We start from the raw sequence: 24,129 nt of genomic DNA, 5'->3' as shown, positions 1-24,129 counted from the left end.
ACTTCATATCAGGAGGTCTGAATAGGAATGAAGATTTCCAACTGAAATTTAGTGGTTACTGATAGATAATAAAATTACACTAGCATAGGTAAAAGTAATGTTTCCATGTCAAATAGTGTTGATAGCATTTACCCTAATCTATTTTTCTCTTTCATTGAGTATTTAGTGTTTTTTTTTTTTTTTTTTCCTACACTTATTTTAAAGGGGCTGAATGATATTGTTGATCTATCCCCAGGATGGGTCTTCAGTATCAGATCAGTGGGGTCCAACACCATGACCCCCATTCATTTGAACATTAACTGAGCTGCATTCCTCGGCAGCGGCCGCTATATAGTAAATGGCACTGTGCTGTTCCGGTGCCTTTCACTATTTACATCCGATTAGTGAAATAAGTTATAAAATCTGATCAGTGGGGTCTCAGGTTGACGGACCCCCAGCGATCTTCTGTTGTTGATCTATCCTAAAGCTTGGTCATCGATATCAAAAATACACTCGAGCCGCACTAACAGCCACTTCATGATCCAAAACTCTGTAACTGCCTCGGTGTAGTTGATTGCATTGAATCGCTATAGATGGAAGGTAGAAAATCCCTGCAGTAACGAGAGAAATCTGCCTAATACGTGGATGCGAATACGTAGGGCACCTGTCATGGACGTATCTGACCCGCTGCCGGGTTTCCAGACCCCTTATCACTGCTTAGATCATTATATTGCTTCTTTAAAAGATAAAAACAGATTAAAACTTTTAAAATGTCAAACAAATCTCTGCCCAGCAGCAGAGAAGTTCACGTGTCCTATACGGCAGTGTCATTAGTGCAATGGCTGCAGCGGTCGTCTTGGATCGTAAACTGCCTGCCATATATCAGAAGAATTCTGTCTGCTTTTCCACTAAGGGCACACCGCCTTTTTAAAAAGTGTTTTTCAATCAGAAGACGCTTCAGGAAACTTATTTTTTTGGAGGTTTTTTTTTTTCCCTTTCCGTAACCTGAGCTATATTTTCTTTTTCTTTTTACTTGCATTTTCCAGATTTACTTTTTTATTTTTTTTACCCTCCCAAGCAAACACTGTCACAATGCTCAAAAAGGCACCTGGGCTTCTTGTATTGTACAGTATAGAGCGTCTTCATAGCGGAAGCCGCCTGAAGAGTGCTCGGCTCACTTCTGTAATTGCTTGATATCTTTGGAAATGCGAAGAGGTTAAAAGATAATAATAATTTATTTCTATAGCTCCAACATATTCCGCAGCACTTTACATTTTAGAGGGGACTCGTACAGACAATAAAAGACAGAATAACAATAATCACAAATCAACAGATGCCAGGAGGAGTGAGGACCCTGCTCGCAAGCTTACAATCTGAGGAAATAGGGGAGACACGAAAGATGAATGGCAAGGCTATGTGCACTATTTTTTTTTTCTTGTATCTGAGGCTAAAAATAATTTTTGTAATTGTTTCATCAAATAATTTAACATCGTTTGTCTACTATAGCCTTTATGTTGCGTTGGCTGTAGAATGAGATAACTGAGAATCCATCAGTGAGCTCGCTATGATGATGGTCTGACGGGGAGTTTGTAATTTTCTTTTTTCTGACTTTTTCTGAGCTCCTCTCAGAGGATTTATGACCACAGATCACATCAAAGTTTAACGTGCAGGGAAACCAGGAGGCTGTAGAGACCAAACGCTGCAAAATTTTTAATGGAACCCAATTTGCAAAAATTCCTTTTTCTGTCCCCTGGAGGTGGTCAACCCATTTTAAGAATTTTCCTTTGTTCTCTGTGACTTTTTGTGGCTTTCTCATTACAGATTTCATCAAAGCTTTGAGTAGAATTTCTTCTCCGAATGACGGAATTATCTGCATCCCTTACTCAGCTGCAGCAGGGACAGGCGCCAGAGGACTTTGCCGACAGTCACGCTGCGACCATGGTATCAGCATTTCCTACCTCTATTTTATCTTTATGTTGGCTGAATACCTCTGGTATTTAGGAAAAATATATACCGTATGTTTTGGGCAATATGACGCACCTCACCATAAGACGCAGTCCAGGAAATCTGAAAAATAATTTTCCTACTAATTAAAACTTCCCAGGCCGTGTAAAGTAGAGGGGTCATTATCACAAATTTTCATGCACTTGGGTGGAATATGGAGGTAATAGATCTATTGTTAGTGTTTCTCCGTGTACTATACCGCTATAGCTTCACAGCACGCACATTATGTGCACTCTTCAGTGCACATGTATGCAAAACACTGCTGCATGGACAGTACACGTACAAGCACAGCGCTGCTGCGTGCACATTGACGTATGCGCGCAGGTCGGCTACGTGCGCATTGACGTACACGCGCGGGTCGGCTACGTGCCATTTACATACGCGCGCACGCTTTACGTTACAACATCTTGCAATTCCTTCCAAGAATGTTACCAATCACATGACATCAAAGGTCGTCCTGGAGCTAGTCGGGTGAAAGGTCCTTCAGTTATTCAGGATGTGTAAGTCCCGGTAGCACTCCTGCCATGCATATGTCTCACACAGATCAGTGTGGGACGTGAGGAGAGAGCAGTTCTCTCAGTCATCGGGAAGGATGCCATATCAACGTTCTTTTACATCAAAGGAAGGGAGATTATAAGACGCGCACACTTTTTAGCAAGAGTTTTACTTGCTAAAAAGTGCGTCTTATAATTTCAGAAATACAGTATTTTACTTACCTCATTACCACACTTTACTGAATTTAGGATTCTTTCACATTGGCCATAAATGTGTTTTTTTTAGGGGTTCTGACACACAGAAGCCACCACACACAATGAATGGACCACATGATGGCTTCAGCTGATTTGGTATCTTGAGATGTCCGCTTTCAGACATAACTGCTTTAGTGTGAGGATGGCCTATAATGTGATCTCCTACAACCTTTATAACTTTTTTTTATTTTTTATTAACCAACAGTATATAATGAAAATACGTAGCGTAAAACAGTTTACTTCTGATCTAGTTTGATTCTCCTTAATTTTTTTTTTTTTTTTATTGAAAACTTTAAGTATTTTATAAAAACAGACAATACAAACTCCTTTCACACCCCCTTTGTAATAAAAAAAGAATCCCTGCATACAGAACTTATTAACTTGTGCCCTACTGTAGGAACAGTCCAGAATATAGCAGGAAAAATACAGGAGTGAGCAATAAGACAAATGATAAGTCAGATCCTGTCTCTGTGCTGTGCACTTGCTGAAATATGGCAGCAGTAGATGTTCGGCTGTCCACATGCCTGCTATCATTCACTAGAATCATTAGAGGGCGCTGTGATTTTTGTTTGCAAAATCTGCCCATATTATGATATATGCACTTGGAGTTTTTTTTTTTTTTTTTTCCTTAAAGCAGATGCACTCTCAAAAAAGCAACCTGAAAGACACTTAATTTTAATTTCTATTGTAAAAACATTTTGCTGTTCATATATTCAGTGTTTAGGTTTTGTAAAAACTTGTCCGGGGGAATAAAAAAAATTGCATGTCTCTTCTTTTGAAGTGGCTTCTAATTAGGCATTGTTTAATACAAGTTGGAAAAAAGCAAACCTAATTTTGTCTGCCTTATGTAGCACCATCATATTCCACAGCGCTTTACAGACATTATCGGCACTGTCCCCATTGGGGCTCACAATCTACATTCCCTATCAGTATGTCTTTGGAGTGTAGGAGGAACCCGGAGAACCTGGAGGAAACCCACGCAAACATGGCGAGAACATACAAACTCCTTGCAGATGTTGTCCTTGGTGGGATTTGAACCCAGGACCCCAGTGCTGAAAAGCAACAGTGCTAACCACCGAGCCACCCTTTCCAAAACCGTTCAATAATTCTTCAGAACTGCTTCAAGAAACAAAAAACGCCTCTAAAAACTTCCTAAAGAAAGAACCTTTCCTGAAGCTGTTTAAAGACTCAGTGTTTTTGACAAACAAACAAATAAAGCTTGTACTGTGTATTCTTACACACAAAGGAAGTGAGCGGCTTTATTACGAATATTTCTAGTTGTTTGTAGAGATCTTAAACGTTTTGAAGTTTATTACACAGTTGCATTACTTTATATAGTAAAAAGCTGCCACTTTAGGTTCATTTTAACAGTCGTGCGGGAAATGATATGAAGCTTAATAATAAGCTAATATTGGAAGATCTGTCATGATCTTCCTTTTTGTTTCAATCAAATAATTGTTTATTGTAAAACTCCAAATACAATTTTTTTATCTTTCAAATAACATGAATGACACAATAATGCCATAGTATAAAACACAGACCAAGTATCACAACTCCAACTCCCTAAACCCAAATGCCAACATTCCAGCGAGAACCATTTTCATTTTCGGAGCAGTTCTGGATTAATGGAGTAAAACATTTTGTAGAAGAGGGAAGAAGATAGCAAAAAAAAAAAAAAAAAAAGACTAACAATTAAAGGGATAGAATATTTACAATGCTACCTCTAATTAGAAGATTTGTGGGCAGCCCTGGAGTATCCCACCAAGGACTCCATACCTTTTCAAATTTGCTTATAGTTACGTTTATGATAGACTCCTCTTTCCAACCAGATTATATTTATCTTTCCTTGTAGCTCTCCCATAGATGGAGGTTGTGTGTCTAACCAGTGAAACGCAAGAAGTTTACGTACTTGAAATAAGATACGAGAGATACATATAAATAGGGGCAAGTCGGGAATTAAATTGTGAATTAAATATAGTTGAGAGCCTTTGGGAACAGTTTCTAGAATCTCTCTCCATTACTCCTTCAATATAGGGCCTACACCCCCCTCCCATTTGCTTTAACTGTCAGAGGGGATTATTCAGTTGGGATAACAATAGACATTTATATATAGTAGAAATTAAACCCTTTGAATGACCTGTAGATGCAATGGTATTGCGGGATAATGTTGTATGCTGAGATCCATCAGGCCCTATTGAGCTGAAATAGCATGTCAGATTTGTAGGTATTGGTAAAAGTGTTAAGCAATAAATTGAATTCCTCCTGGAGCCGTTTTAAGGACTGAGTTTGTAAATAATTGTTCTGTCGACCAGATCACTTTTTGCTCCAAATCAGAAAAGCCCTTTAACTTTAATATTTCACCCAAATTGGGATTATTCTGTAAAATAAGAGCACCTGACTTGCCCATGTCCTCTCTACTTCCCCATCCATGGAGGTGTTTGTAGATCTTTTCCTTTGTAAGGCATGCCCCACATCCTAGACTAGTGACCGTGGCGTCTGATAAAGTGACGTGTGACTGGACACGTACACCAGCTATTTCTTTTGTTGAAAACCGCTGCACTCTTTTCTCGTGCACAATGTTTTTCAGCTGATCTTCCAATAGATGTGGCTATGTTTTTAAAAAGTCCAAATCCCTTTGTTCTGCTGATGTAGACATCACACCCAAGATGGCCAAGATGGGAACAGCTTCTCTGGATCTGAGGAGGGAACTTATTCGAGAAATTGCTTTCAAGATGTGCAAAAAAAAAAAAGCCACTGTTCTTTTCCTCTTTCTTTTTACTAGTTCTCTTCCCTTTTTTTTTTCTTTTATTTTGCTCCTTTTTTTTTGTCTGTCTTTTCTCCTTTTTTTTTTTTCTCATTGGACAGTTGCAGCCACAATATCTGTGACCTATAGCGGCACATGATGCTTGTGTAACTGTTCCTTTTTGCTTTCCTTTTTCTTTTTTTTTTTTTTTTTTTGCTTGCTCTATTTTTCTGTTTGTTTCTTTCTTGCTGCCTCTTTTTTTTTTTTTTTTTTTTTTTTAGTTCTTTTTTTTCCTCATTGGACTCTTGCAGCCACACTCTCTGTGACCCTATAATGGCACATGATGCTTCTGTAACTGTTTAGCAGCGGCTTATCCTCGTCACATGGTTATCTGGAGCCGTCCTGTATTCTCGGGGGATGAACATTACACAGACTTGTGCTGTGGTTAATACATAACTAGTGAGCAATATCCCTGCCCGCTCTGTTATCAGAGGTTGGGTGTTTTGCACTACGGCTGCTCTGACTTCCTCACTAACCACATGTTCGGATATGTCGGAGGACGAGGAGTCCATACCACTGCTTGTGCTCCAGCCTGTGAGTATTGGGGGCTACATATCGTGTTTCCATCTACCATGTATACACATTACAGCACCTCTGTTATACATTCAAGAAGGGCTTGAAACATATGTGTTTGGTTCTTTTTTTCGCATGGATTTGCAATAGGAAGTTGAGTGATGCAAACAAGTTTTCTTTCTTAGTGATCTCAGTGCCGTAGTTGTAATTTTTTTTCCACCACTTTACTGGTTCTGTTTCGTTCTGTTTCTGGTGCATTTATTTGTAACAAACACCATCCAACTATTGATATCGACGGCCATTCGGACTGTGAAATATTTGTCAGGTTTCGTTCTGTACCATAAGAGTAATCTAAATCAGGAAAACACTTAATGTTTAAAACTAATTATAAAACTAAATTGTTCTTGCTGGTCATCGAACTGCTTGTTATTGCTGTCGCACATGTACTCGCTTGCTTTAGATTACAGCCACAGGCTGGTCTTCCATACTGTGAAGGCAATATTGGTAAAGTTGTGCTAAGACCAATGTGCACCTTTAAAGTAATGTCAGATAATATCCTTTTACATTTCTAGATTTTGTATGTGCAAAATGTTATATCATATATGAAAATAGCTTTATACTAGTAATAACACAAGTGTATCAACCGAGCAATATAATACAGCGTTAGATGTTTAGTTATTACCAGTATAGGCTTACAGGTTTTCCAGGCACGAAAAAAAACAAAGCACCATCCTGAGACTGTACAGTCTCAAGGTGGATAAATTGCTACATACATCATTTTTCTTAAGATTGTCCTGCAGTTAATTAGGTTGTAAGGGTTGACACTGGCTCTTTCTACTCCAGGGGACCAAGAGTCATATGATTTATTTATCCTAGTATAATCTAGCACTCTGGAAGCCCAGGAGCATCTCTTCTGGCCAAAGTCACCAGTTCATAAGATTACTTGCTCCCTGTGTAGCCTGCCTTACTTCTATGGATTCTGCTTTCCTTCTCTATGAAACTGCCCAGTGATCACTGGCACAGACAAAATAATCTCTGTACTCTGAACGGACTGGAGCTGGAGATCATATCACCACATGCTGTTAACAGCAAGGAAATAATAGTTTCTTTATTTTTCATAAGCTTTTACATTGATTTAATAAGCGATTTGTCCAAAATATTCCTTTTAATGTCTATCCTGTGTATTATAAAAATATAACAGGTTAGAAGGGAACCTACAACTCTTTGCTTTAGGTGGCATTTTTGGACTCCAGTCCTTAAAGGGAATCTGTCACCAGGATTTTACTATTTAATCTGAGAGCAGCATGATGTAGAGACAGAGACCCTGATTCCAGCAGTGTATCACTTACAGGGCTGCTCATTGTAGTTTTTATATAGCGAGGGAATAGCCCATACAGCCCATTAACTAGCTTTTGAGGGAATTGTCCAATTACCTTTTGGTCCCTTGAAAAAGAGTCAGCTACATATTAAAGAGCTGTAATTCTTAAACCTTCACTCCAATTAGGATGTGAATACCCTCAAATTAAAGCTGAGTCGGCACTTTAAGCCCATATTGATTATATAATTGTATCTTAAATATGTCACTGTCCAACTATTTCTGGAACCCTGTGTTGTGTATCCTATATCATTGCTGACAGCTCCTTCTTGTTTATAGTGGTGGTTAGTGGCCGTTACTACTTATTGTGTATGTTACTTCCCAATCTCTAAGGAGTCGACTGTTGGTCGTTCTCATCTCTAGAGGATTTCATTGCTTAAAGCAACAGGAAGTATTATAATACACAGCCCGGTTAGTTAACCATCTGGTTAAAGGGTTTCCTCTTCTTTTTATACACATTTATTTTTGTAATTTGCATGTAAATTACCAGTGTGCACGGACACTGGCCACATCCGTGATGAGAAAAATATAATGCAACTCATATATATTGTTGTTGTTTTTTTTTTTTTTTTTTTTTTTACTACGTTTCACTGTAGATCAAACAATACTCTCTCGCCACATTGTGTTACTAATCTTTTCAGCAAGTCTTTGTATGTAGCAGAGCTTTTTACACAGAGAAGGCGAGTTCTTGATGCCTACAATGAAAATCTCTAAACATATGACAACCGATTAAAACATTCAACATTTTTTTTTTTTTTCTTTTATATGCAATCTGAAAAAATAAAAATCCCCATATACTTGACATAGCGTTATATAATACAGTTGTGTGCATGATGCCACTATTTAATTAACGATGTACTGACCGGCCACTGGGCTCCTGACCTGTACTTGGGCACATATGAGCATGCAGAGTTCAGCTCTGAAGACCCGCGACCTTGTTGTACATTGTCAGTATTCACTAAATGTAGCCTAATAGTGGTTCCCACCTTATGTGAAAATCCACAGGGGAAGGATTTGTTACAACAATTAATGGTAGAGCAACATTTTCCAGTGCACAGGGTGCATTGGTTGATGGTGCATTGTAAATGTGTTTTTTTATTTATAACTTTGCAAAGTATTGCGCGTTTCTAATATAAATGTGGGTCTTTCAGAATGACAACAGCGAGCGGAGAAACAACGAGCGGACTGAATCTCAGAGCAATGGACAGACGCAGAGCAGCTCGCAGCAAGTCCTGGAGCAGGACGAGGAAGAAGACGAGGAGCTGACGTTGCGATACGGAGCCAAGCATGTGATTATGCTTTTCGTGCCCGTAACCCTCTGTATGGTGGTGGTTGTAGCAACGATCAAGTCCGTCAGCTTCTACACTAGGAATGATGGGCAGCTGTAAGTATAACTAAAGGATCACCAGATTATTTTGCTGCAGGGTCCACACATCCGACAGAATTTACGTCACTTTGGTACATTTATTGCAGTGGTGCACGGCAGCTAAAAGGTGCATAGAGTTCATAATCTGAGTCCAATGCACTCCTCATTAGGACTGACATGCAAAACACAAGTGATGGATCTGGGCCTAAACATTTGTCATAGCTGCTATAATCCAAAACCTCTTAAAAACAGGAGGGTTTTGAGCACGCAAGCTATTTAATTAGCCTTCGAGTCTGTTGCTGTGTGCAAAAACTGAACCAAAATATGCCATTACAGTCTGCTTATTACATTTTTGGTGCATATTTGTTGCAACTTTATTTGTGTGCGTGCAGAATCGCACTTATTCCGCACACATTACATTTTTACAGGCTCCTCGTAGAAGTCTGTATTAATATTTGCACCCAGAAACGCAGTTAAACACGATCTTCAAACGCACAGTCACATGAGTTTTCACACAATCCCATCCATAAATCTCCAAAAAAAGAGATAAAATGTACATATATCTCTAAATTATATCTCAGCAAAATAATGTACCATTTAAAAAGTAGCCTTTCACATTCACTTTACTTAAACTTGCAATACCGATCTTGATCCTAAAGCTGGCATGTCTCCGCAATTTCCACGGACCACTTGGTCTGCAAAAAATCACGGTGAATGGCCTCCTAGACTATCATCAGTACTGGTGCTATCTGTGAAAACCATGGGTAGCACTTGTACAAGAAAATCGGACATGTGAATAAGGCCTTAATGCAGCAGATTTTCTGTGCGAAAAATGCCCCACAGCTGAGAAAACGGAGCATTAATTTTATATGGGAACATGGCATAAAGGGTCCTAACTAATTTATGATGAATAAAATTTTATTACATTTATCTATTAAACTTTTCATATTTCTGTAACTAAAATGATACCCCCAGTCTAGATTTACCTGTGTCAGTTATTTATAAAGTATCTACGGTTGCTTAATAGAACCCTCCAGGAGAAACTGACTTGTCTAATGCATAGTACACCATAGAAAAGCAATGTTCTGCTTATTGCAAGGCCTGAGGAGGCTGTGCATATTCAAGTCACTTTTGCCTAGATTTTCCTTTAACTCCTTCCCTATCACATGACATATACTATTCTGTTACAGTGGGGGAAATAATTATTTGATCCCTTGCTGTTTTTGTAAGTTTGCCCACTGACAAAGACATGAACAGTCTATAATTTTAACATTGAGAGATAGATAAATTTGTATAAATTAGATACATTTATTTTCATTTTGCAGTGAGAAATAAGTATTTGATCCCTCTGGCAAACCACACTTAATACTTGGTGACAAAACCCTTACTGGCTAGCACAGCAGTCAGACGTTTTTTGTAGCTGATGATGAGGGTTGTGCACATGTCAGGAGGAATTTTGGTCCACTCCTCTTTGCAGATCATCTCTAAATCATTCAGATTTTGAGGCTGTCGCTTGACACCTCGGAGCCTCAACTCCCTCCATAAGTTTTCTATGGGATTAAGCTCTTGAGACTGGCTAGGCCACTCCATGACCTTACTGCACTTCTTTTTGAGCCACTTTGTTGCCTTGGCTGTATGTTTTGGGTCATTGTCTTGCTGGAAGACCCAGCCACAGCCCATTTTTAATGTCCTAGCGGAGGGAAGGAGGTTGTCACTCAGGATTTTACGGTACATGGCTCCATCCATTCTCCCACTGATGCGGTAAAGTAGTCCTGTGCCCTTAGCAGAGAAACACCCCCAAAACATAATGTTTCCACCTCCATGCTTGACAGTGGGGATGGTGTTCTTTGGGTCATAGGCAGCATTTCTCTTCCTCCAAACACGGCGAGTTGAGTTAATGCTAGAGCTGAATTTTTGTCTCATCTGACCACAGCACCTTCTCCCAATAACTCACAGAATCATCCAGGTGTTCATTGGGAAACTTCAGACGGGCCTGCATATGTGCCTTCTTGAGCAGGGGGACCTTGTGGGCACTGCAGGATTTTAAATCTTTAGGCTGTGTGCCCACGATGTGTTTTTCAAGCGTTTACGCTGCGGAATTTCCTCAGCGGAAACACTTGGTAAACCTTCCCCCATGGTCTCCAATGCAATTCCGCACTTTCAATGCCCATGCTGCGCTCAGCATGTCCATTAATTTTGCGGAAGTGCTGCGTTTTTGCCGCCATTGACTTGCATTAGAACGTGCCAATTCCGCAAGACTGCATCTGTACTTGCGTAATTGGCGCGTTCTAATGTGCAGATGGTACACGGGTGTGGAGGACAGGAGACTCTCCTCCACACCCAGGTACCATTAAAAAAAGAATAAAATAAAAAATAAAGATTATATTCACCTTCCGACGGCCCCCGGACTCCTTCTCTGTGCTTGCCGACAGATCGCACAGGACTGAAGGACCTGCGCTGATGTCACAGTCATGTGACGGCAGGTCTTTCAGTACAGCATACCGCGATCTGCCGGTAGCCAGCACAGGAGCGCAGCAAGTCTCGGGGGCCAGGAAGGTAAGTATAGGCTTATTTTTTTATTTTTAACCACTCTCTCGGGTCACACTATATAAATCCATGCCGTTTGCATGGATTTATTTAGTGTGACCTAGTTGTCACAAGCACTTTCCAAGTGATGCTAATCCCTTGGAAAGCGCTTGACAACCCGCATGCGGAAATGCAAGTGAAGAACGCTTCACATCCACATGTCCCTGGCAGGAAAACACATGCACAATCCGCTTTTTTTCTGCCAGGGAGATGCAGAAACGCTCAGGAAAAAATCCTGAGCATTTCTGCATCGTGGGCACATAGCCTTAAGGCGTAATGTGTTACCAATGGTTTTCTTGGTGACTGTGGTCCCAGCTGCCTTGAGATCATTAACAAGTTCCCCCCGTGTAGTTCTAGGCTGATCTCTCACCTTCCTCATGATCAAGGATACCCCACGAGGTGAGATTTTGCATGGTGCCCCAGATCGATGTCGATTGACAGTCATTTTGTATTTCTACCATTTTCTTACTATTGCACCAACAGTTGTCTCCTTCTCACCCAGCGTCTTACTTATGGATTTGTAGCCCATTCCACCTTTTGTGCAGGTCTATGATCTTGTCCCTGACATCCTTAGAAAGCTCTTTGGTCTTGCCCATGTTGTAGAGGTTAGAGTCTGACTGATCAATTGAGTCTGTGGACCAGAGTCTTTTATACAGGTGACTATGTAAGACAGCTGTCTATAATGCAGGTAACGAGTTGATTAGGAGCGTCTAACTGGTCTGTAGGTGCCAGAACTCATAATGATTTGTAGGGGATCAAATACTTATTTCTCACTGCAAAATGCAAATAAATGTATCTAATTTATACAATGTGATTTTTCTAGATTTTTTTTTTTGGGGATATTCTATCTCTCAATGTTAAAATTAACCTACCCTTAAAATTATAGACTGTTCATGTCTTTGTCAGTGGGCACTTACAAAAACTGCAAGGGATTAAATAATTATTTCCTTCACTGTACCTGTAATCCGCCGTATATGTATTTCAGCTACTTTTACGTTCTGCTGGTGCTGGGTGTTTCTGCAGATCCCCATTACCGTGATGTTAGATGGAGCCTGTGCCCCCATCAGTCTGACACCCTTGTGTGCTGCTGATCAACACGATTGAGAGATTGTTGGGTTGTCATTGCAGCTAGGGGTCTAAAAAAGGATAACAAGCCTGCCATGGCTGACTGCAGGTTTACGCTGATCGACAAAGCGTCAATATACTGAGCGTACCAGAGTTATACAAGCCGTCAAGTGATTTTGCATCATATGACCTGCTAGTGGGGCTAAAAAAAAAATAGATAATTTAAGATTATAACAGAAAACATTTTGACAATATAAAAAAAATAAATTTATTTGGTGCCACTTCAATCGTTACAAACCATACTATGACGTTAAACCGTATGGCAAAATCTGATGTATGTGTGGTATGATATATACACAAACACACACACTGCTCAAAAAAGTAAAGGACTACTAAAATCCCACATCCTAGATTTCACTGAATGATATATTTGTGTTGCAAATCTTTATTCATTACATAGTGGAATGCGTTGAAAACAATAAAACATTAAATTATCAATGTAAATCACAATTAATATCCCATGGAGGTTTGGATTTGGAAAGATACTCAAAATCAAAGTGGAAAATCAAATTTGAGTTAATTTGAGCATGGAAAAGACAGCAGACGTTTGATAAGTTATGGTTGAGAGTTCCAAGTTTGGATTGTATCCTAATTAGGAAGATACCATATATCTATCTATCTGTAACCCATCTGACCTGTTTACTTTAATATGTCCTCATTGATGTATATCTATGTTGATGTGATATCTCTGGATACTTTCCAATATTAAATGCAATCTAAAATAGTTTAATAAATCAAGTTTAAAAAAAAAAAAGTGGAAAATTAAATTAAAGGCTGATCCAACTTCAGTGGAAATGCCTCAAGAGAAGGAAATGCTGTTCAGTATTGTGTGTGGCCTCCACGTACCTGTATGACCTCCCTACAATGCCTGGGCATGCTCCTGATGAGGTTGCGGATGTTCTCATGAGGGATCTCTTCCCAGCCATAGATTAAAGCATCAGTCAATGCCTGGAAGTCTGTGGTGTTGATGGATGGAACGAGACATGGTGTCCCAGATGTGCTCAATTGGATTCAGGTCTGGGGAACTGGCGGGCCAGTCCATAGCTTCAATGCCTTCATCTTGCAGGAACTGCTGACACACTCCAGCCACATGAGGTCTGGCATTGTCCTGCATTAGGAGGAACCCAGGGTCAATCGCACCAGCATATGGTCTCACAAGGGGTCTTAAGATCTCATCTCGGTACCAAATGGCAGCCAGGCTACCTGTAGCGAGCCCATGGAGGGCTGTGCGGCCCTCCAAATAAATGTCTCCCCACACCATTACTGACCCACTGCCAAACCGGTCATGCTGAAGGATGTTGCAGGCAGCAGATCGCTCTCCATGGCGTCTCCAGACTGTCACGTCTGTCACATGTGCTCAGTGTGAACCTGCTTTCATCTGTGAAGAGCACAGGGCGCCAGTGTGGAATCTGTCAATCTTGGTGTTCTCTATTAAATGCTAATCGCCCTGCACGGTGTTGGGCTGTGAGCACAACACCACTTGTGGACATCGGGCCCTCATACCACCCTCACGGAGTCTGTTTCTGACAGTTTGAGCAGACACATGGAGGTTAGTGTCCTGCTGGAGGTCGTTTTTCAGGGCTCTGGCATTGTTCTTCCTGTTCCTCCTTGCACAAAGGCGGAGGTAGCGGTCCTGCTGCTGGGTTGTTGCCCTCCTACAGCCCCCTCCACGTCTCCTGGTATCTGCTCCATGCTCTGGACACTACTCTGACAGACACATCTACCCTTCTTGCCACAGCTTGCACTGATGTGCCATCCTGGATGAACTGCACTACCTGAGCAACTTCTGTGGGTTGTAGAGTCAGTCTCATGCTACTGAACCTCTAGGGGTGAGAGCAATGACAAAATGCAAAAGTGACAAACTGCAGCCAAAGGGACAGAACAGAGCAATGGTCTCTGTGTAACTCAATCCACAAAATAACAAATACACAACAGCATTGAGAGAAAATTAAGTTGCGTCACTGGTATAACGAAAGAAATAAAACTACACATTTTGCTAGCGTCGTAGTCGTTATAAGTATTTTTAGCTGGAGAAGGTCACGTGCACGGAGAGTGTTTTTTGCCTTTTTGAACCAATGATTCACTTTGTCTCGAAGATTTGTACAGGACCACCTGTGGTCTATCTGGTCATTGCAGATTGTGTTCTCCGCGTGTAAACCTTCTTACACTATGCATTAAATGTCATTTTCTCTTCTGCCACTAGATGTCACAGATGATCAGATATGATCTAGCGCTGCGTGCATCTTCACCGTGTTCCTGTATCGTTCTCACGCTGGTTTGGAATTGCTTGCTAAGCGGTTTTGTTTGTTCTCTTTTTTTTTTTTTTTGCTGAGGTTTAAGTCGGGATCTCAATTCCTCTTTTAAAAAGGTTATTCCCTATACAGAATATGCCACAAATGTCTGATGCAGGTACCGCCGTGCTGGACTCGCCCGTCACCTGCTGCCCTGGAGTGACAAGTCTCTGCTTACCTGCACCGAGACAGTAGAGGGCAGCGGGTGGGGAGAAGCTGCCGAGGACCCTCCCGTCCGACTAGTCTCCAGCAAGGCTCAGTCCCCGACGCCTATTTAAATGTTTCAGAGAAAATGTCCTGTTGAGTCAAACATGCCTGACTGAGATCATAGAGCTAGTCCCGGTGCAGGCTGCCCATGGATTTTGTGTATCAACTGTCACATTCAGGCCATCTCTTATAAATGCATGTTGGGGCATACTATCAGTTTTTGCAAGAAATGGCTTCTCTCCAAGGCGATTCTAGCATGTAAACTGGAAAGGGTTCTCTACAGTTAGAGCAGTCAGAGAGTCCACCAGCAAGAAGTAGTAATGGCAGATACTAAAACGGCATTTAAAGAAGGGACTTTATACTTTTCTCACAACATATGGCATTGTGGGTTATAAATCTAGCGATTGAGAAATGGGAGAAGAGAAGTGTAACTGGTGGAGAAAGGTCAATAAAGTTCAATCTGTGTCCTTTTTATTTCTACATAGGTTGCCGGGCACTCTGTACATAGTTACATATCTATAAAGTGCTTATAGTTAAAGGGAACCTGTCCACTCTGATTTTTTTTTTTTTCTTGCCATGTGTTAGTGCATAGACTAATATCTAAACATGCCCCTGTTTTGTAAAATACATCAACCAATCCTAGAAATCACTTTAGAAATCTCTGCTTGCCATATGTAGTTATATGGGCGGTGCCCAGATCGAGAGCAGTCATGCATGTAGCGCTCTAGCTCCGCCCATCCTGGCTTGATTGACACCTCTTTTATAGGAGGTGCTGGTGACCATAGAATGTCACGAACGCCAGGCGGGGGCAGGGCTTAGCGCTGATCTCATGACTGTTTTTGATCTGGACTCCTCCCAGATGACTATTCTACGTTAATGGTGTCTATACTGTTCTACACGTTTTGTGGAGTAACTTCTAAGATTTGCCTCAGTTGGATTTCTTATTGAGGAGCAAGATTAGAAACGTTGAGTTTATGTAGTAATGCATGGTGGCGGGCTACCGGCAAAAAAAAAAAATACCAACTGGCTGCAGTATGTCCTTTTCTCAGGGAGACCGCCCTCTGGAGTATCATTTGCAGCTTGACAGCTCTATAACTTTTGACTTCCTCGCCAAGATTTAGATGTACGAAGTGCGGCATGTGTACGTGCACTTAAGGGCTTGTGCCAAAGAATGCATTAATCTCTCTGCTACATGCTGATGTGGCATTTAAAAGTATCTAGTATGATTTACAGACTGTGGATTTCTTTGATTTACAGCCTCCCTGACAAGCTTTTAAACATAAATTAGTCCTCATGATGTATGTTATGGAGGCAACTGTGAATAGATGGAAAAGTGTAATATTGTCAGGGTAAGAGCTTTTTTGGCGCTCCTGTCATTATCCCACGTTTTTTGGCAGAGCAGAGAATCGGCTGTATTGATCTTTATTTCACTGATCTGGTCGTGTTATAATTGCCCCATTATTCAGCCATCAGCCCAATCTGTGCAATAATACTTCTTATATCTGTGTCCAGCTTTAGGACTTTTTTTGTGACTTTTACCTGTCATCACCTTTTGTTTTATTTAAATGGGTTGTCCCTTTCCAGTTAATGTTTGTCCCTGAGTGCAGTTTTATATTTATCAAAAATAAAAACTCGCTCCACTCACCTTCCCCGGGTCCACTTTTGTGTCTTTGCTTCTTCTCGTGGTGTCTGGTATTGGTTGCAGCACTGACGTCACATCTGCAGCAAGGCAACCAAATACTGAGCTCAGTGGCTCTACCAATGTAGGATCAAAGCCCCAGCCAGGGCTGTGGAGTCAGTAAGCCAAACCTCTGACTCCCTCATACATGGCTCATGTTTAAGTGATAGATTTACTGCAGCACAGATTCATCTCAGCTAAAAGTCTAGACCCTTAGATCAGGAATAGGACAGACATTTATAGGACATTTCATAACTTTACCAAATTCTTATGAAAAAATATTTCCCACAAACTGCATTGAACTACTGTACCCAATTTATTATATATTTTAGGAGTCGGTCCATTTTATACTGACTCCGACTCCACCAAAATGGACACAGACTCCACGACTCCCGACTCCACAACCCTGCTTAGATCCGCTAAATTGATGGCTCCTTCGCCTGAGGTCACACAGCATAGAGGCTGTCTGTTAAGTAGGAGGAGGCAACATTGGGCAAGGAATAGAGCTGGAGTGACAGAGGCATCAGATCTTAAGCGACATTTGCATATCACTTAAAATGATGATTTCTCAGTGATGGAAGAGTGGGCTGGCCATGTAAAGGTATTGCTGGAGTTGTCTTTAACCGGTTCCCGACCGCCCACTGTAGATAAACGTCGGCGCTTGCCGGGCTCTGTGCAGCGCCGACGTTTAAAAACGGTGGGTGGTCTCGCAGCGCTCAGGACCCCCAGGGTCCTGCAAACGCTGCGATTCCGGTGCAGAGCGTTAGCTCTGACAGGGGACATCATCGGGACCTGATTAGATCAGGTCCCAGTGATGTTAACCCTTAGCTGTCTTCTATATGCTGTGATCTATAGTGATCGCGGCATATAGGAGACAGCAGGAGGAGAGGGGGTCGTCAACTTACCTCTCCGAAGACCTCCGAGTCCTTCCAGGACCTGGGGTTGCTATGGCAGCTGGAGGTCACATGACCGCCTCCAGCTCTGCCATATATGGTGTCCTGTCTGGCTCAGCTGCAGCTGTAGCCAGACAGGAGACTCTGACTGAAACAGTCAGGGAAGATCTCATGTAATGTAATATATGTCTATTACATTACATGAGATCAGAGATCAGAAAAATAAAAATTAATGTCCCATACAGGGACTAAGAAAAAATGTGAAAAAAAGTAAAAAAAAAATTTTTAAACTATTAATAAAAAAAATCACAAAATAAATAAAAATAAATAAATAAAATATTAAACCAATAAATCCGTATATTTTTACAAAACCAAAAAAAGTACACATATTTGGTATCGCCGCGTCCGAAACAACCCGAGCTATAAAACTGTCACACTAATTAACTCCTTCTGTGCACACCGTAATAAAAATAAATAAAAAACGGAGCAAAAAAATATGCTTTTTCATCATATTGCCAAACAAAAAGTGGAAAAAAATGCGATCAAAAAACAAAATAGAAATAAAAATGGTACCACTGAAAACGTCATCTTGTTACGCAAAAAAAAGCCGCCATACAGCTCCATCAGCCGAAAAATAAAAAAGTTATAGCGCTCAGAATAAAGCAATGCAAAAAAAATATTTTTTTCTATAAAATAGTTTTATTGTGTAAAAGCACCAAAACATAAAAAAAATACAGTAAGTGTAGTATCGCTGTAAACGTACTGACCCGAAGAATAACGCTGCCTGATCACTTTTACCACACGCAGAACGGCATAAAAAAAAACCTCAAAAAACAATTCCTGAATTGTTTGTTTTTGTTAATTTTACCTCCCAAAAAACGGAATAGAAAGCGATCAAAAAATGTCACGTCCCCAAAAATGGTACCAATAAAAATGTCAACTCGTCCCGCAAAAAACAAGCCGTCACATGACTCTGTCGGCCGAAATATGGAAAAATTATAGCTCTCAAAATATGGTGATGCAAAAACTAGATTTTGCAAAAAAAGCGTCTTTTAGTGTGTGACAGCGGTCAGTCATAAAAACCCGATATCAATCTGGTATCTCTGTAATCGCACCGACCCGAAGAATAAAGTAATCTAATCAGTTATATCACACTAGGAACGGCGTAAAAAATAAATAAAACCAATTCTTCACCTGCTACTGATTTGTTTATTATGTCCCCAAAGATCCCAGTAAGGCTCTGCCCACATTTATCCTGTGCGCTGCGCTGAGCACTTACACCAGAATTTCCGTGTAAATCGCTGAAATACGTGATTCAGCCGGAACCCATGACGGAAGATTCCCTGTAATGAGACAGATATAGGCCACTGTGGACGCCGTCTAGCCTGGGATCCCACGGTGTCATTTGTTTTAGGCGTGCATAAAAGTGCGGTTGGCCACAGTTTTGTGCACTTCTGAAAAAAAGGACACCACTAAACAGAGGCCAGACGGAGTTCAGAGTAACTCTGCTGCCTCATTACAGTGAATGGATCCTGCAGGGGTTTCATCTGAATTACATCACTTGGAAATTTAGATGGAAACCCCGATGTAAGTGCTCAGCCTAGAGCGCCGGATAAATGTTACGTAAAATGTTCCCAATAAAAGCTTCAACTCAGTCCTCAAAAAAAGCTAGTCCCCACTCAGGTCCGTCATCTGTTAAAAATATAAGGGACTTCCAAGTTACTGGTAGCAGAAAGGCTCTGGAAAAGCAAAATGACCCTTGCCCCCCAAAAGAAATTCAGAAAATGTTGTGCTCCCAAATCCAAATGCCTATTCTACAATAATTTGTTCTCCAATTGTCAAATAGCACTCCGTCCCCCCCAGATCTCACCGTATGGCTAAGCGGTACGATACAGCCACATATGGGGTATTGACACTTTTAGAAGAAATTGTGTGACACATTTCGGCACCATTTTTACCCATTGCCCTGTGTGAAAATGTAAAATCTGAGGGTAAAACATTTTTTTGTGGTAAAAATATAATTGATTTTTTCACTGCCCAATGGTATAAATTTAAAAATTAAAAAATAGTCACTACTTCCCTAGATGAATTCCTTGAGAGGTGTAGTTTACAAAATGGGGTCACTTGTGGGGGTTTCTGCTGTTTTGGCATGTCAGCGACTCTTCAAATGTGACATGGTGTCTGCTGCCTATCCCAGCCAACATAGCGCTCCTTTCTCTTCCGAACCCAGCCGTACACCAAAGCAGTGGTTTTCCCCCACATATGGGGTATCGGCGTACTCAGGAGAAATTGTACAACAAATTTCATGGTGCAATTTCTCCGGTTATCCTTATGATAATGCAAAATTAGGGGATGAAAAACATTTTTTATGGGAAAAATGTGAAAATTTTATTTTCACGGCTCAATATTATAAACTTCTGTGAAGCAGCTGGGGGTGCAAGGTGCTCACCACACATCTAGATAAGTTCCCTAAGGGGTCTAGTTTCCAAAATGGTGGCACTTGTGGGGGGTTTCCGCTGTTTAGACACATTAGGGGCTCCCCAAATGTGACATGGCGTCCGCTAATTATTCAAACAAATTTTACATTCAAAAAGTCAAATGGCGCTCCTTCCCTTTCAAACCCTGCCGTGCGCCCAAACAGTGGTTTTCCCTCACATATGGGGTATCGGCGTGTTCAGGAGAAATTGCACAACAAACTTCATGGTGCAATTTATCCTGTTACCCTTATGATAATACAAAATTAGAGAATGAAAAAGATTTTTTGTGGGAAAAATGTGAAAATTTTATTTTCACGGCTCAATATTATAAACTTCTGTGAAGCAGCTGGGGGTGCGAGGTGCTCACCACACATCTAGATAAGTTCCCTAAGGGGTCTAGTTTCCAAAATGGTGGTACTTGTGGGGGGGTTTCCACTGTTTAGTCACATTAGGGGCTCCCCAAATGCGACATGGCGTCTGCTAATTATTCAGACAAATTTTACATTCAAAAAGTCAAATGGCGCTCCTTCCCTTTCAAACCCTGCAGTGCGCCCAAACAGTAATTTGCCTCCACATATGGGGTATCAGCGTGTTCAGGAGAAATTGCACAACAAATTTCATGGTGCAATTTATCCTATTACCCTTATGATAATGCAAAATTAAGGGATGAAAAACGTTTTTGTGGGAAAAATGTGAAAATTTTATTTTTACAGCTCAATATTATAAACTTCTGTGAAGCACCTTGGGGTTCAAGGTGCTCACCACACATCTAGATAAGTTCCCTAAGGCAGTGTTCCCCAACTCCAGTCCTCAAGGCCCACCAACAGGTCATGTTTTCAGGATTTCCTTAGTATTGCACAGGTGATGGAATTATTGCCTGTGCAGGTGATGGAATTATCACCTGTGCAATACTAAGGAAATCCTGAAAACATGACCTGTTGGTGGGCCTTGAGGACTGGAGTTGGGGAACCCTGCCCTAAGGGGTCTAGTTTCCAAAATGGTGTCACTTGTGGGGGGTTTCCACTGTTTAGGCACATCAGGAGCTCTCCAAACGCAACATGGCGTCTGCTAATTATTCAGACAAATTTTACATTCAAAAAGTCTAATGGCGCTCCTTCCCTTCCGAACCCTGCAGTGCGCCCAAACAGTGGTTTTCCCTCACATATGGGGTATCGGCACTCTCAAGAGAAATTGCACAAAAAAATTTGGGGTCCATTTTTTCCTGTTACCCCTGTGAAAATAAAAAAAATTGGGTCTAAAGTAACATTTTTGTGAAAAAAGTTAAATGTTAATTTTTTTTTTCCACATTCCAAAAATTCCTGTGAAGCACCTGAAGGGTTAATAAAGTTCTTGAATGTGGTTTTGAGCACCTTGAGGGGTGCAGTTTTTAGAATGGTGTCACTTTTGGGTATTTTCTGTCATAAAGACCCCTCAAAGTGACTTCAAATATGATGTGGTCCCTAAAAAAATGTTTTTGTAAATTTTGTTGGAAAAATGAGAAATCGCTGGTCAACTTTTAACCCTTATAGCTCCCTAACAAAAAAAAATTTTGGTTCCAAAATTGTGCTGATGTAAAGTAGACATGTGGGAAATGTTATTTATTAACTATTTTGTGTGACATATCTCTCTGATTTAAGGGCATGAAAATTCAAAGTTTGAAAATTGCAAAATTTTCAAAATTTTCACCAAATTTCCGATTTTTTCACAAATAAACGCAAGTTATATGGAAGAAATTTTACCACTATCATGAAGTACAATATGTCATGAAAAAACAGTTTCAGAATCAGGGGAATACGTTGAAGCGTTCCAGAGTAATTACTTCATAAAGTGACAGTGGTCAGAATTGAAAAAATTGGCCCGGTCACGAAGGCAAAAACAGGCTCTGGCGCGAAGTGGTTAAAAGACCTACATGCTCATAAAAATAGCAAATTATATATACATATTTTTTATGCTTTCCTTACATAACGCCATTAATTCCATCGCTACTGTACCCAATTTATTCCATATTTTAGGAGTCTGTCCATTTTATTCCGACTCTGATTCCACAGCCCTGGCTAAAAGAAATGACCTGTTCATTCTTTGAGCAACTTCCACTTGGAAGCCACCAGCTCTCAATACTCCACAGTATGGATTCAGACGGCGGCGGCTTTGCCGCTGTAAGAGCACGGGCAATAGCGCCTCATGAAAATGACCACCGGTAACTTCCAAAAACTGCTTTCCCTGGGAAAACCTCAGCCGCTGCATTTGCATCTATAAGATGTTGTGTGCACATATCCCAATAAAATGCATTTATGTTTGGGTTTTATGTGATATACTAACGCAAAGTATCCAATGTTTGTGAAGTGTGAAGGAAATGACACATGGTTTTCTAATTATTTTAAAAATCTAAAGCTGAAAATTGTGACGTGCATTTGTATTAGGCCCCCTGTAGTCTTAAACCCCGAAATAAAATCCTGCGTGACCATTTGCCTTTATAAGTAAATTGACTTCACCTCTGTGTAAATGTATTCTCAGTATAACTACAGCTGTTCTGTGAAGGCCTCAGAGGTTTGTGTGAGAACATTAGGGATCAAACCACATCATGAAAACGAAGGAACAGGTCAGGGATAAAGTTGAGCGAAAGGCGATGTGCCCACGATGCAGAAAATTTCTGCATCTCCCTAGCAGAAAAAACGCATGCAGATTGTACATGCTTTTTTCCTGCGCAATACATGCGGATTCACATGCGTTTCCGCATGCGGATTGACAAGCGCTTTCAAAGCGATTTTTAGCATCACTTTGAAAGTGCTTGACAACTAGGTGTGACCTTTTAGAATGGTTAAAAATAAAAATAAAAAACCTATACTTACCTTCCGATGGCCATGCGTGTGTTGCTGCGCTCCTTCCTGGCTGCCAGCTGATCGCGGGACACTGCACTGAAGGGCCTGCGGTCACATGACTGTGACGTCACCACAGGTCCTTCAGTCCTGCCTGCAAGCACAGGGAAGGAGACCGGGGGCCGTCAGAAGGTGAATATAATCTTTTATTTTTTATTTTATTCTTTTTTTTTTTACAGTTTCTATGGTACCTGGGTGTGGATGAGAGTCTTCTCTTCTCCACACTCGGGTACCATCCGCACATTAGAACGCGCCAATTACGCAAGTACAGATGCAGTCTTGCAGAATTGGCACGGTCTAATGCAAGTCAATGGCGGCGAAAACGCAGCGCTTCGGCAAAATTAATGGACATGCTGCGGATTTTTGAGCACAGCATGGGCATTGAAAGTGCGGAATTGCATAGGAGACCATGGCAGAAGGCTTACCATGCGTTTCCCAAGCGTTTATGTTGCGGAAAATTCCGCAGCAAAAACGCTTGAAAAACGCATCGTGGGCACATAACCTAGCCCTGCTTTACTCTTTGGGTATGTTTAAAAAAAAAAAAAAAAAAAAAGAAAGAAATCTCTGAGCATCTCACGGTGCACTGTTCACGCCATCATCCAAAATTGGAACGAGTATGGATAACTCCAAACCTACCAAGACATGGCTGTTCACATGCACTAACATCCCAAGCAGGGAGAGCACTAACATCCCAAGCAGGGAGAGCACTAACATCCCAAGCAGGGAGAGCACTAACATCCCAAGCAGGGAGAGCACTAACATCCCAAGCAGGGAGAGCACTAACATCCCAAGCAGGGAGAGCACTAACATCCCAAGCAGGGAGAGCACTAACATCCCAAGCAGGGAGAGCACTAACATCCCAAGCAGGGAGAGCACTAACATCCCAAGCAGGGAGAGCACTAACATCCCAAGCAGGGAGAGCACTAATTCGAGAAGCAACCAAGAAGCCCATGGTCTGGAGGAGCTGCAGAGATCAACAGCTCAGGTGGGAGAATGTGTCCTCAGGACAACTATTGGTCATATTCTTCACAAATCTGGCCTCTATGGGAGAGTGGCGAGAACAAAGCATTTTTTTGAACGCAAGCCATAAGTCCCATTTTTAAAATTTCATATAGGGGACACGGCGAACATGTGGAAGAGCTTGTTCCTGGTTTTTTTTTGTTTGTTTGTTTGTTTGTTTGTTTTTTTTCTAAATGTAAAACTCTGT

The 24,129-nt window shown here is 41.1% G+C and overlaps 1 protein-coding gene across 4 annotated transcripts in view; it reads left to right on the top strand.

Moving 5' to 3' along the window:
* PSEN1 (presenilin 1) overlaps positions 1-24,129 on the top strand; it is a 60,645-nt gene that overhangs the window by 4,165 nt on the left and 32,351 nt on the right. For 3 of the 4 annotated variants that reach the window (XM_073638870.1, XM_073638868.1, XM_073638869.1), the window contains exons 3-4: positions 1,801-1,920; positions 8,575-8,807. In XM_073638870.1, coding sequence (XP_073494971.1) covers positions 1,837-1,920; positions 8,575-8,807 — 317 coding nt within the window. In that variant the 5' untranslated portion in view covers positions 1,801-1,836. Of the gene's footprint in view, positions 1-1,800; positions 1,921-5,914; positions 6,070-8,574; positions 8,808-24,129 lie in introns of those variants that run through there. The other variant, XM_073638871.1, reaches the window with a different exon arrangement.

Source organism: Phyllobates terribilis, unplaced genomic scaffold (genome assembly GCF_046119375.1).
Source record: "Phyllobates terribilis strain yellow unplaced genomic scaffold, ASM4611937v1 Scaffold_7__3_contigs__length_470593459, whole genome shotgun sequence".
Lineage (NCBI taxonomy): Eukaryota > Metazoa > Chordata > Amphibia > Anura > Dendrobatidae > Phyllobates > Phyllobates terribilis.
Note: the sequence above shows the minus strand (reverse complement) of the source record. Positions and strands in the feature narration are given on the sequence as shown.